The sequence below is a fragment of the Canis lupus genome, chromosome 9, assembly GCF_048164855.1.
Source record: "Canis lupus baileyi chromosome 9, mCanLup2.hap1, whole genome shotgun sequence".
Lineage (NCBI taxonomy): Eukaryota > Metazoa > Chordata > Mammalia > Carnivora > Canidae > Canis > Canis lupus.
In genome coordinates, this window is record NC_132846.1 from 40,632,138 (window position 1) to 40,646,099 (window position 13,962).

Sequence of the window (13,962 nt, forward strand, 5' to 3'; positions counted from 1 at the left end):
AGCCCTTTACCTCTTCTTTCCCATCTCCAGTCTCACACCAACTAGTACCTGACAAGCGAACAGGCTCCTTAAAACTAAGGATGAGACCAGAGGAAAGCGGGGGAAAGCCGCCTCTCCCAGCCTCTCCCTTTATTTAGGTACATTGTTGACATACAGGAAAGTTCTGGACTTTCTGTAATCCCTAAAAGGGGGCTTTATAAGGGTGAGGAACCCCAGGAGGATTAGGTGGTTTGTTTAAAATCATGCAGGAAGCTTCCAGCAGAATTAAGGACTAGAACCCAACGTCCTGACTTCCACTCCAGAAGTTTTGGCTTTTGTGATATCTTGTTTTTTCTGCTTGGCCTCTCACATACTTACATACTTACCTGTGTGAATAGATTGTTTTTTTGTGGTGGTTGTTGTTTTTGTTTTTTATCAGAACATGCTCTAATGTGGGAAGGTGTGAGGAAGGCAATGCATTGGACAGTGATGTGCTTGAGGAAGAGCCTGCCGTGGCAGGGCACTGCAGTCCCTGTGTGACACGCGCACCTGGGGAGGACGGGGCTGGGGCCGGCAAGCTGGCCACCCCGTGGTGTGCAGCAGCCTAGGCAGGGGTTCCGGTGCCCGGTACACTCCCATCTGTTGCCCCAAGCAGGAAGCCAGCATGCACTAGTGATGGGTTTCACATAAAGCAACATCACATGGACCCACTCTACAGGGCACCCACACCAGAGCACACACACGGGACAGCAGGAGAGCCACCATGACCCAGGCCAGGCCGGAGAGGGGGCAAAGCACACTGCCAGCCCTTCCTGGGAGAGGCCTGCGGTTTCTGTAGTGTCCCAGCCTGCACGGGACCCATTTTCCTCTCTTCTCACATCAAAGACCAATTGGATATCATGCCCTCCCTTGGAGTTTTGTAGATCCTCAAAAACCCAACAAAGGGCTCAGAAAGGAGAAGTAGCAGAAAAATTTGTTTCCATGAGGCCTCAGGCCTGGTATTCACTTGATTTGCCATCCAGTTTCTTCCCATACCAAACACAGGCACTTTCCCATCTGGCGGAGTGGCTGGCTCTCTGGGAAGGGGCTCAAATGTAGGCTCATTTCCTCCTTCCAGAGATAAACTCAGGTGCAAGCACGTTTTATTCCCCCAAACCCAGTGACATTCAGGTGCTGGATGGAGGCAGCTCTGATGCACACATAATTACATTAGCACAGACGTACACGACACAAATCACAGAGTTGCTCAGGTGGTCACAAAAGAGCCTGCAGCCCCAGGACACCACTGCATGGAGACACACAGGGATGAACAGCCCAAGCACAGGCGGTGCAGGACAGTCCCAGCCCCAGCGTCCACAGTTCGTGCAGCCCCCAGAGTTCTCCTTCCAGTAGGGGCGGTCTCTGGGGAAAAGGGGCCTGGGAGGAAGTCCACCAGAGACCCCACATGCGATGATGGGAGCTTCAGAGGGCACTTGTGGGAGGAAGGGACCCTCCACCGGGAGCCCAGGAGTGCCCTCTGCTGGACACGGAGGCCGGTGCAGCTCAGAAAGGGAGGACTGGCCAGGCTGGAGGCAGGGTGTGTGTGTGTGTGTGTGTGTGTGTGTGTGTGAAGTGTGAGTAGGGCTGAAATACAGAGCTGACCAGGATTCTGCATGGGATATATTCATGATTGTTCTGGGGTGGTTGGTGTATGGGAAATCTCCATCTAGAGTATCCATCTCCCTAAAGGTGTAGGCAAGCTGGGTCAGGCAGTTGGACAGGTGGGGTACGTGCACTGGTGAGCCATGCAAGGCACGGGCTGAAGTGTTGTCTTCTTCTAAGCTGCTCTCCAGGGCCTTTCTCCCAGACCGGAGTTACAGCCTCTTGGGCTCCCTGCACAGACACCCTGGGTCTTCTCAGTGAATGGACCTATTCCTTCCTGAAGCCATGTGCACCAAGCGTTTGGGAGCTGTTCTGTCTTGGATCTTCCCAACACTTCCATCAGCCAGGACTCAGATGCACACCTTCTTTTCTACAAACTGGGGGGACTAGCCTGGTGACCCAGAAGCCCTGGGGCTTTCCTTCACTGCTGCAGGGCTCCTTGAGGCCTAATCCTGCTTTAGAACTAGCTCCACATCCAAGCTCACCAGCCCACAGGTGTCAGGCCAGGGAGCAGCAAGGGGAGGGGGATCTCTGAGTAGGAGGGAGGGATCTGCTAGAGGGCTGGTTGTCCCCACTTCACTGGCTGGGGCAGGTGAGATTGGATGGTCTATTTGTGAGAGTGTGTGTGTGTGTGGGGGGGGGCATGCTGTATCAAGGATGGAATGAGAGGGAAAATGGGAGAATGGTATATAAAAATAAATCTTCCCTGGATAAACTGTTTCTCCTAATGTCGATGGTGATGTATCTGTACAATAAAATTTATTAGACTAGGTAAAATCAAACTAGTAAGAGTCATGCCAGTTGCCCGGCATGTCAGTTTCCTCTGGGGTGAAGGAGCGGGGAATTATTCTAGAAATTAAGGAAACCTAAATAAAAAGAATCCTGATCTGAAGGAAGAGTCTGGAAGAGTGGGTGGTGCGTGCCTGTCCTCGGGTTCTGCCCTGGCTGAGCCTAGTAGGGATGAGTGGATTCTGGCAGCAAGGACTCCAAGGAACCAGACCAAAGGGACAGGAAACTGACCGGGGACGTCCTCTCGGTGGTTGTGCGATGTGGACCTCGGGGAGCCTCCCCTGCTGTCTCGCCTTCTTCCTCTTGAGGCCTAAGGAAGACACAGCCTCTCTTTAGAAACCACCTCGCCGAGGCCACTGCCTCCCCTCAAGGCCCAGCTCCCCACTCTCCCCTCCCCAAACACGCGCCAACTATCTCCCAGTCCGGGCTCCCAGAGCAGGGGCGGGGGTGAGGGGGGTGTTGTTTCTGCACCAGGTCTTCAGGCCGCAGGTGGATTTGGGGGAAACAAAAGCTCCTCTCTGCCTCTAGGCTGCAGACACTCCAGATTTCTCTGGCTAGTGGCCCAGGTGTGACAGGTCACATGCGCATTATTAAAACATCAGGGGGCCTGTTTCTGATTAAAGTATCCTCCTTCCCCTTCCCACCTATCCTCCTCCGCAAGGGTTCCTGCCAAGTCCACCGCCCGGCCCTCCCTACACTTACCCGCTCTCCTCCTCGGGTCTCTCTGGGGTCTGGCGTTCTTTTAGCTCCAGCTGGGGGAAGAAAAGGCCCAGGGTATCAGAGTAGCCGCCGAGAAGAGCCTGCTTGCTGTCAGACCAGCCTTCCCTAAAGCTGGCTCCCAACACACCTGGTGTTTGTTCTTTTAGAAATTACTCCTTTATGTCTTTTGTATTTAGAAGTACTTCCCACGTCCCCGGTTTCCTTCCCGCTCTGCTGCTGGCCAAGCCTTTTACACTGCCTGTGGGTGCCTAAGGACTTGAGATCCCCCCAGGGCTGGCTGCGGGGGCTGCGTCCGTTCCCTGCTCACCGTAGTGGGCTTCTCCAGGGCAGCGAAGCGCTCCGCCCAGCTGGCTGTGGATTTCTCAAAAGCCTCATGCCTCCTGATCAGCTTCTCCACACTATCCACCGTGTGTCCAAAGTCCCGGCTGGCCAGGTAGGGCTCCTGGGCAATCAACCACGCTTCGGCCACGGACGCGTCCCTCGAGAACTGGCACACTTCCAGTACTGCCATGGAGAGCAAGCCACAGACCCGCCGCGGGGCCCAAGGGCCGGTTAGTACGCAGCACTGGGGCCGCCAGTGGACAAGGAGCGGGCGGTCAGGCAGGAGGCCTCCACAGGTGTCCCCGAACCACCTGGACACCCTGATCAGCGGTGACCACTCCCTCCCATACCATGTGGGGCGGGCGGGGGGGCTTCCTCTTCTCTATCCACAGTTATATTTGAAAAACACATTAGTTAGAACAAATACTAGTTTGAAAACAAAACATAACTTGGAGGTCTCCTTTTGAGGAGCAGGCTTTTGTCCTGAACGCTCTCTGACCAGCCCTTGGCTATCTCACACAATCGTGTCCAAGCAACCTTGCAGCTATCAAGGCTCGTGTGTAGCTCCTACCTGAGTGGTAGGATTTTCCACCTCTCCTGAGTCTCCAGCTGCAGAGGACAGAGCTCTGACATGCCTCAGATCAAACATGTGGGAGGCTCTAGAGCCTTAACCTGACCCTTCCCCAGGCTACAGGGATACTGGCCTGGTACGAGTGGCAGTGTCCTCCCAGTAAAGGCTGAGCCACTAAGGCTCTGCCTGGACCTAGGTGGAGCAGAGGGCAAGCAAAGAGAGGGCATGCTGGCCAGTTAGGGGTGGGCTTCCGGCAGCGGGCCTGTGTGGGTGTGTTGTGTGGACCCCTGAGGCCTGTGGCCCCAGAACCTTGTTGATGAGTGGTGCTCTGGGGGCTCCTCTCTCTAGGCAATCAAAATCACCTGCCCCCACCTCAGCAGGACCCTTTCCTGCCACCCCCAAGTTCTGGGTTTCCAGTGCACTCACACATGCGGAGCTGTTCCTGACGAGCCTCCCACTTCTCATTCATCTCCTTTCTCCTGGATAGCACCTGCTTCAGTTTCTCACTAATCTGTGGGAAGGGAGAGAGAACAATTCGGGCTTTCCCTTGTCTGAGGTGGTGTGCAAATGGGTCCTGCAAAGGAGTCTGGGTTTGGTCACATGGACCTCACTTCAAGTCTTGGCCCTGCCACTTGCCAGCTGTGCAACCTTGGGCAAATGACTTAACTTCTCTGAGGCCCGAGTGCCTCTCCTAGGAAATGGATGTTGCCAACGCCAAAGCACGCACACATGTGGGTAGTTAGGTGGGTGATGAGCCTGCTCTCCCCTACTAAGCTGCCAACCTTGGGTAGGTTTGGTGGGGCTCTAATCCCTGGGCCTGCACACAACCCCGATGCTCTGTGAGTGAAAGTCTCCCTCAGGGAAACCATGGCCCACGGCTCCCTCCCAGGAAGCTCTCTGGCCTGGCAAGAGTACAGGCAAGAGTACAGGCTTATCTTTACCCCGCTGTCCTCTCACCTCCTCCGAGGCCTGGTGCTGCCTCTGCAGCAGGGACTCCCCCAGCTCCAGGCAGGCGCTGAAGTTTTTGCTCCGAGTGTCGATCTCTGCCTTGATGCCCTGGTGATACTTCATGAGCAGTTCCACTGAAGAGACATCCCTGGGAGGTGGGGTGGGGTCAAGGGGTCGGGGAGGGAGTTTGGGGAAGAAGGAAACTCTGGGTGACTCTGGCCTGCCTGATGCCAAGTCTTGCCCAACAGGGCTGCCCCCTACCTGCCTGGGAATCTGACCCCACTTCCTCCTCTCTCTGGGCAGCCAGGGAGTCCTCTGCTAATCCAGCCCCAACAGGAACGCTGGTGCCCTAGTATCTTCTGTTGGTCAGTTGGCAGGGGATGGGCTGGGAGTCTGGGGACCCCAAAAGAAGCCTGGGAATATTATTTGACGATAAAAATAAATGAAGTTCTGACACTCACTACAACATGGATGAACCTTAAAAGGATCGCACTAAGTGAAAGGAGCCAGTCACAAAAGACCACGCACTGTATGGTTCCCTTCCTGTGACGAGTCTAGGACAGGCAAATCTGGAGAGACAGGAGGCAGATTTGTGGCTGCCAGGGGCTGGGGAGAGGAGGGAACTGGTGGGCAATGCCTGTGAAGGGGTACAGGGCTACCTTCTGGAGTGATGAAGGTCTTTTAAACTTAGATTGTGGTGAGGGCTGTACATGGTGATCATGCAAAAACCCCTGAATGGGACATGCTAAGTGGCTGAATAGTATGTAATGTGAATTGCATTCTGAATAAAGATGTAAAATATAAAGTCTTGGAACGCCTGGGTGGCTCAGTGGTTGAGTGTCTGCCTTCGGCTCAGGGCATGATCCCAGGGTCCTGGAATCAAGTCCCATATTGGGCTCCCCGCAGGGAGCCTGCTCTTCCTCTGCCTCTCTTTGTGTCTCTCGTGAATAAACTTAAAAAAATATATATAGTCTTGGCCGTTGGGATAGGCACTTGAGGGCAGAGGGACATAAATGGGCCAGCGACCTCTGCCAATAAGACAGTCCGTGGAGAGCCGCTCCCTGCAGAGGGTCTCACTGCCATGAGCCTGCCCCTACCCATCATGGACAACAAGCTCCTTCCTAAGCTGGGGGGTACAGCCTCCACACCCCAGCCCTGGGGGAAGAGTGCACAGTCCTGGACCTGCCTAGCTACAGATGTGTGAAGCACTTGTTTTCACTGACAGCTGTGGTCATTGCCCTGCTGTCATCAGGTATGAATGGCAGAGGTCTTTCTTGCCACTCTTAGGGCTCCCTTCACTCTGAAATGGTCGGTCCCTCCAGTAGATGCCGAGCTGCCCAGTTTCTGCCTGGACCCAGCCCCAGATGCCCCCACAGTCCAAGACCACCCTTCCAAGGAGGAGTCCTCGGGCAGTACCCTGGTCTGCCAGCCTCTGGGACAAAGCAGCTGAGGAGTGGGGCTGCCTTGAGGATGTCCCCCCTTACCTGGGTTTCTCCTGGGTCTCAATCTGCCGGATGATGTTCTCCATCCAGGAGAGGAGGTCTCGGACCATGCTGAAGAAGCGGAATTTGTCTGCTGTGTCTACCAGCTGGGTGCGGCGGCCGGCACAGGCATCGAGCAGCGCTTGCCACGCGGCAGTCACCTCCTGCTCCTTGTTCAGGATGGCTTCTGCTTTCTCCCCAGCGTATGCCGTCTGCAGGCGGGTGGCCACATCCTGGAACTGCTGTACCTGTGGTTGGGCAAAACTGGACATTGTTCCCCAGAAAGACATGTCTCTGGCCTCTGATGGGCAAGGGGTCTGTTTCCTTCAGGTCTTCCTTCCCAGGGCTCTTCTGGAAGGCAAGGTCTTCAGCCTCCCATCAGTGCTGGGGGACAAGGCTCCCTGGTTTGGCTTCTGTGGACCCAAGCCATCCTTTGGGTTTTGATGAGGATATGGGAGTGAAAGGGACTCTCTGCCCTGTGATCTCCCCAAGAATACTGTAATAAGAGTAACTATGGGCCAGGCATGTTTCATAGGCACCCTATGAAAGAGGTACTATTGTGATCCCTGTTTTTGACATGAGGACACTGAGGCACAGGGAGCCAGAGTGAGTGGCCTGAGTCATTCACACTAGGAGAGGGGTGCAGATTGGAGTCCCTGCTCTTAACCATTCTGTCTGCTGTCTGTTCAAGGAAGGGGCTATACCAATGAAGCCTCATTTCTGAGATTTCAGTGGCCTGTGCCCACCTCAGGGGTTGTGGCATCCCCAAAGCACAAGAGCCACATGGCAGGCCCCATCTCCAGCTGGAAGACAAATTTCTAGGTTTTCTTCCTAGTGAACCAGGGCAGGACCCACCTTGGTGTCCTACCCCTAAACCCCGCTGGGTGGGTGCGGGCTCCACAGCTAGCCTGTCTCTCCTGGGGCCTCTGGAAGGCTGCCAAGGCCCTGGCAGCAGGGGCCCCTTGCCTTCACCCTTTCCATCATGCTAAGTCCTATGGAGCCCTATGGACCTGCAGAGGTGCCTCCGGGGCACCCCAGTGATGGAGAGAGAGGGTCTAAGCAGATCCTGGGGTCCCTCTAGCTCCCATGTAGAAAGACTGAACACCCTGGTAGCTGACAGCATGGAGTCTGTGGCCAGGATGCCAGGATCTGAATCCCAGCACCACTGTTTATTAACACATTCTGGGGAACTTGTTTACTCTCTGTGCATTGCTCTCCTCATCTGTAAAATGCCAATACTGCTAGTACCTACCTTGGAGGGTGGCTATGGGAAGTCCGTGACTACATGTATCGCTGACAGCAGTACTTGGTGCTAGAAAAGCACCATACGTGTGCTCACTCGTCACACTGTGGCACCACCAGAGAAAGAGTCTTTTAAGGCATTTTATGCTTTGGGTTTTTTTGAGGATTCAGTTTGAAGAACTACTTCAAGCTAAAAAATCAGTGAAGGCCACAGCCCCCAGCCTTTTGGCCCTGAGCTGTTGCTTTTCTACAGAGGTGAGATCTCCTGGTGTCCATTCTTGGGGGTTCACCTCTAGAAGCCAGAAGAGGCCTTGACAGCCCAGGGCCCCCAGGAAGAGGTGGACGGCAGGTCCCTGGAGCCTGCAGGTGGGCAGCAAGGGGCAAAAGTTACCTGCAAGCCCAGCAGTTGGAGCTCTCGCTCAAAGGCGGTGTGCACCCGGTGGAAAGACTCTGCAGTGCTGGCGTCCAGCCCCACGTCCTCAGGTAGCTCACGGTGCTTCTCATCGATGAGGCCCAGGATCTCCGTGCCCGTGTAGAAGTAGCGGTGCAGGTCATAAGAGGCGGCCAGCAGCTGCATGCGCGTGTCAATGAGCTCCAGCAGGTCCGCCCACATTTCGTTCAGCCCATCCTTCCACTCGGCGATGGTGGCAGCTTCGCTGTGGCCTGCGTCGATGAGCTGCTCGATGATGAGGTTCACGTTGTCCACCCGTTCCTGCCCAATCGCCCCAGTCTCCCGGGCAAAGTCCCGGAACTTGTCCCGGAGCAGCTGGATGTGGGATAAACAGAAATGTGGTTATTAAGGCCCCAGGGCCTTGTCATGACCCCAGCTGCAGACTTTCTCAAAGTGGCAACCAGGGCAGCCTAAGCTCACACTGGCATGTCTCCATCTCTATGCAGGAGTGTGTGTGTGTGTGTGTGTGTGTGTGTGTGTGTGTGTGTGTGTCTGGGATGACTGCTCCTGTGTCTAGGGCTTCAAAGAAAACAGGGAAAGCAGTTACTGTGAGTACTCACAGTAACATGGTCAAAGTCCTGCCCCATTTCAGGGGAAGAGGCCACCAGCTCCTTTTCTGCAATCCACTGCTCCAAGTCATCTGCCTCCCTCTTCAGCTGGAACAGGTGGTACATGTTCTCCAGCTTCCGCCTGCGTTCTTCCGCCACGTCCCTCAGCCCAGCATAATGTTTATCCACTTGCCCCTGAAGTCGGATGATCTGCTCCCTGGAATTCCAAACGAGAAAGCACTCAGAGATAAAGGCAGAGAGCCCTGAGCAGCCAGCTCAGAGGAGCCCATCTACAACTCCCCAGCCCCATAGCAGGGATAGACAGGGAGGCCAAGTGAAAAGAAAGGACAGCAGCTTTTCCCAGGAAGTGCTGGCAAGGAAAGGAGCCATCCCTGAGGCCAGAACACCTCAGGGGAGGTCCAAAAACGTGTCCTGGGTGGACACCATGCCTCCCTCATTGTTCCCCCAAGGAGGCCGATGACGCAGCAGCCCGGATGGGGCCTGTAGGGCCAGGGACACAATCCTTGGGGTGGCTGCTGAAGCCCCACAGCTGTGGATGCCCTGCAGACAGCTGAGGACAGGGCCGGGCCTGGGGAGTGCAGCCTGAGATGTCTGGCCCAGTGGGCTCCCATCTGTGCAGAACTGGCTAGACAGGTGGGGTTTTCTATCTTCACACCTATATAATGATTTTTCTGAGACACAGTGAGATCCTGAAGTACCTTCTGGACCATAAAGGGAAGAACAAAGTTACTCTGGAGTATCTCTTGGCATAATCTAACTCTTCAGGAGATTGGAGCTCTTGATTCACCAAGAGAGTATAGTTTTCTACCCCATTTTCTGATCTTTTTGCAAACTAGGTCTCGGTTGGCCTTGTTTGAAGTTACTCATGCAAAACCAAGGCGGGAGGGCAGCCCGGGTGGCTCAACGGTTTAGCGCCGCCTTCAGCCCAGGGCCTGATCCTGGAGACCCGGGATTGAGTCCCATGTCGGGCTCCCTGCATGGAGCCTGCTTCTCCCTCTGCCTGTGTCTCTGCCTCCCTCTCTCTCTGTGTGTCTCTCATGAATAAATAAAATCTTACAAAAAAAAAAAAAGAAAAGAAAGAAAACTTAAAAAACAACAACAACAACAACAACAACAAGGCGTGAAATGGAATTGGACCAATCAGCCTTCCAGAAAGCAGTTGTCTCAAACCCAGTCATCCCAGAACCTGTTGCTGTTTTCCCACTGGGACCTGAGAGGATCCTGCTTGGTGGGGCCCCCGGCCCGATGCCCGTGACCCAGCCAAATCACTCCAGGCGGCACACGCACCCCTCAGGGTGGCCTGCAGACAGCAGGCTCTGGGCCCTGCCAGCCAGCTGCTTGATGTTCCTTCCATACTCCTCCAACGTGTGCTGCTGCCTCAAATGCCGCTTCAGCATCACAATGGCACCCTCTTCATCCTAGGAGGCATGACTATCAGGGCACCTGCTCCTGGAGGTGCCTGAGACAGGGGTGAGGGGTGGGGTGCAGCCAGGCTCGTGGGACCCTCACAAGAGAACTGTGCATGATTCCTTCCTGATACTTATTTCCCAGCAATACCCTACCTTCCTCTTGATTCTTTTCTGCTACCCATCCTCCCAGGCCCAGCTCTGATCTTCTGGCCCCATAAAGACCTCCTTAGAGACACCTCACCTCATCTCTCCCTCCCTCCCATGGCAATCCATCAGTACGGAATCCGTGACACGAAAAAGGTGAGGAAATCTTGGGTTAGATCCTATCTAAGTTGGCAAACGGGGCACCCGGCTGCAGGGCGTATATTGCGGTGGGTGTCCTCACACACCTGGACTGTCATTGGGTGGCTGCCCACTGACTGCCCAGCCCCAGCTCTTCCTCTTGGCCTTGGCTCCCAGCCTGGCACCCCCGGCCCGGGCCAACCTTGGGAATCTCGTCGGAGATGATGTAGAGCTCTTGCTCACTGATCCAGGCCTCGGCCTCGCCTGCGTCCAGGTAGTACTGCTGTGCCTCGCTGGCATCCCGCAGGCGCTGTAGCCGCCCGGCCGCCGCCTCCCGCAGTGTGTCCCATGAGCCCTGCAGGTGCCCCAGGCGCTCCTCGATGTCCTGGCAGTCGATTTCTGCCGCCTCCACCAGCTGCTGCCCTCTCTGCAGCACGTCCTCCACCCGCGGTGTGTGGCCCAGGATCTCATTCTGGAGCGTCTGTGGCCAGAGGGGAAGGGCTCGGAGGTGAGGTCTCCCCACCATGTAGGGGGCCAGGCCTGCAGCAGGTCACCCAGGGCCACCTCTGGCACCTTGGCAGCCTCCCACTCAGGGAAGCTAATGCAGAGCAGGTGGTGGCCATAAAAACTGCCCCTGACCATGTGCCAGGCACAGTGCTAGGCACGCCACAGTATTCTCCGTCTGCCACCCTGCAGCCTTCTAGGATGAGTGCGGAGCGGTTAAGTAACTTGTGGGCAGTGAGTGACAGCGCTGGCATTTGAAATTGGCTCTCTCTGCTCCCTATTCTTCCTGCGTCTCAGCACAGCCTGCTTCTTAGCTGTACGTGTTGGAGAAGGGAAAACAATGTTTAAATGGCCTTTGACATCTTATTTTAGCATCCCTGGCTCCATGTGAGACAAGAGTTGACCGTTACTCCTTGTCCAGATTTTAGGATTTTGGCTCTCCGTCCCATTTCTATTTCTTAAATCTTTTGTGAACCTTGTATTATTACCTACTTAAACACGTGGTCACCAAAATGGCATTTTCCACTCTCTCGGGTGACTAGGATCACCTTTTTCTTCCATGGGCCACTACCCATGTGTGACTCACTTTCTGGGTCCGAGCCTAGTTGCTTCTTGCATGTGGGCTCTCGGCTCCTTACACTTAATCTCCTCCCTTTCTACAATTTCCCCATGGCCTTTAAAACCATATGGAGGGCGGGGGCAAGAGCAGTACACAAGAGCAGTACAGTGACTGTCAGCATTTAAAATACACAGAACCGGTCATATCCACAAGTCACCTAACTTGCTGAAATGTCTTTTTACCTTTATATTCGGAATCTCAATCCTGACACTGTTGCGTAGTCTGTGCAATTGAACTCAAACAACCATGGCGTCAGCTCTGTGTGCCTCTTTCTTTCCCTGGGATCTTACCACCTCTGCTAGGGATCCTAAAAGGTTTTTCTCTCTTTTAAAGCAATTCCTCTCTAGGCTTCTGTGCAGTGTTCTTCCTTTATGACATATTCTTCCTACTTCATGTGTCCCACACACAGTTACGCAGTTATTTCCTAAGTCCTGGGCCTCATTCTCAACAAGGGACAAGATCAACATCTTGTCCCCTGCCTTCATAAAGCTTACACTGTTGGAGAGGGAGCAGATGGCAAGCATGTAAATTAGTGAATAAATGTGGATACTGGGTGCTATGAGAAAAATACCCCAACGAGATCGAGAATGTCTGCCGAGGTGTGCTGGTGGCTCCTTGAGCTGGGGAAGTCAGAAAGGGGCTATCTGAGGAGATGGCATTGAGTGAAGCATGAGTGGTGAGGAAGAGGAAACCACACAAAGATTTGGGGGAAGAGTGTTGCCAGCAAGAGGGAAGAGCGAGTGTAAAGTCCCTGGGGTGGAGCAAGCCAAGACTATCTACAGGCCAGAGAGAGGGCCAGGAAAGCTAGAATACTATGATAGAGGGTCAAAGTGATGAGAAGTGAGCTTTAGAGGAAGACAGGAGCCAGATCAGGTGGGACAGAGGTTCTCAACCCTAGCTGCATGTTGAATAATCTGGGAAAACATACATAGGGCCCTATCCTCAGGGGTCTTAAGTAATTGATCTGAGGTAAGAACTGAGCATTTATAGGTTTAAAAGTTCCCCCAATTAGGGAATTAGGTGATTCTAATGCACAGCTGGAGTCGAGAATCATTCATGTGGTACCACGCGGGATTTGTTCTAGTTGTAATGGATAACCTTTAGAGTAGTGGTTCTCAAAGTGGGATCCCAGACCAACAGCATCAGAGTCACCTAGGATCTTGATAGATACGCAAATTATCAGGCTCTACTCCCAAAGTCTGATTCAGTAGACCTGAGATGGAGCCTTGTCACCTGTGTTTTAACAAGCCTTCTGGGTGAGCCTGGTGCATACTGAATTTTGAGAACCACCACAGTAGAGGGAATGATAAAATGAGACTTAAGCTGTAGCCAGTCTAGCCTAGAGTTGTCTTTACTAGGCCAGCCATGCTCTCCCAAGAGACTATCTTCCCCTTCTCGGTGAGGGAAATCCCATCCATATTTGTCTTGCCCTTTTCCTGAAATAGCAATCTTCATCCAGGGTAGTTGAGAGTCTTTTAGGCAATGACACTGAGGCCAGACAAATCAAAGTCTTGGGTGTTGGAAGGACAGATGTTGGCTCATTTTACAGTTGAGGAACCTGAGGCCCCAAGTATACTGCTTTCTACCTTTAACTGGAGGTTGTGGTGTGAATTGAACACCTACCCATTACCTTCTAGCCCAAGATCCTGCCTGTGCCCACTGGAGCCTTTGTGACTAGGTCATATCAACTGGAAGAAAAGGGTTCGAGGGAGCTTTTCAGACACCTCTTCAAATGTAAATCAGATCCTCGCACAGTTTCTGGGCTCTGTGAGCAGATGTCAGATGCTGTTATTTTGAGGAAGAACTGTCTGCCCTGACCTTTCTTCCCCAAGGAGCTCAATATTGACTGGCATTCTGGGACACATTGCTTTTCTCTGGGATATGTTCCCAGGCTCTCATTGCTCTCAGCTGTGGCTGCCCCCACTTCCTGACCCAGAGGGTAGATCAGGCAGGAGGAGTGACTTTCTACTCAAGAGCAGGGTCTGTGGCCAGCCCCTGGCTGGACACAGAGGCACCATAAGTCCATACAACTGGCCTTCGTAGAAGATATAAGAGGATATTCATAGTCCTGATACAGAAGGAAGTATAGTATCTGCTCATTTCTGGTTTGAATCGGGGCCACAGAAATTACCCATTAGGCTTAAGAAAGAGCAGAACAGCAAATGGTATTACTCCAATGGCTCAGGGACCGAGTTTAGTGGCTTCCTAATGGGGTTTGAGCCCCATGAGTATCCTCAGGTGGCAAAAGAAATGGGACCTACTTGCCCTGAGGATACCTAACAGGCCAGGCTCAGTCCTGGAAGAGGGGCAAATCAGTACTGGGAAAGAAACCAGGAGCTCTGGGCTTCCTTTCCGGGAGGCCATGGGATACAGAAGTTATAAAGTACATTAAATCCCAGGCTAGGGCCTCTGGGTCCTGTACTCACTCATCTATGC

The 13,962-nt window shown here is 53.7% G+C and overlaps 1 protein-coding gene across 3 annotated transcripts in view; it reads right to left on the reverse strand.

Moving 5' to 3' along the window:
* The window catches only part of SPTB (spectrin beta, erythrocytic), a 146,364-nt gene that overhangs the window by 12,772 nt on the left and 119,630 nt on the right, over positions 1 to 13,962 (reverse strand). For all 3 annotated transcript variants that reach the window (XM_072838917.1, XM_072838916.1, XM_072838918.1), the window contains 10 exons: positions 10,606 to 10,884; positions 10,000 to 10,130; positions 8,704 to 8,908; positions 8,084 to 8,458; positions 6,454 to 6,698; positions 4,979 to 5,117; positions 4,448 to 4,532; positions 3,437 to 3,633; positions 3,112 to 3,161; positions 2,641 to 2,719 (listed from right to left, as the gene is read on the reverse strand). In XM_072838917.1, the coding sequence (XP_072695018.1) occupies positions 2,641 to 2,719; positions 3,112 to 3,161; positions 3,437 to 3,633; positions 4,448 to 4,532; positions 4,979 to 5,117; positions 6,454 to 6,698; positions 8,084 to 8,458; positions 8,704 to 8,908; positions 10,000 to 10,130; positions 10,606 to 10,884 (1,785 nt within the window). The remainder of the gene's footprint in view (positions 1 to 2,640; positions 2,720 to 3,111; positions 3,162 to 3,436; positions 3,634 to 4,447; positions 4,533 to 4,978; positions 5,118 to 6,453; positions 6,699 to 8,083; positions 8,459 to 8,703; positions 8,909 to 9,999; positions 10,131 to 10,605; positions 10,885 to 13,962) is intronic.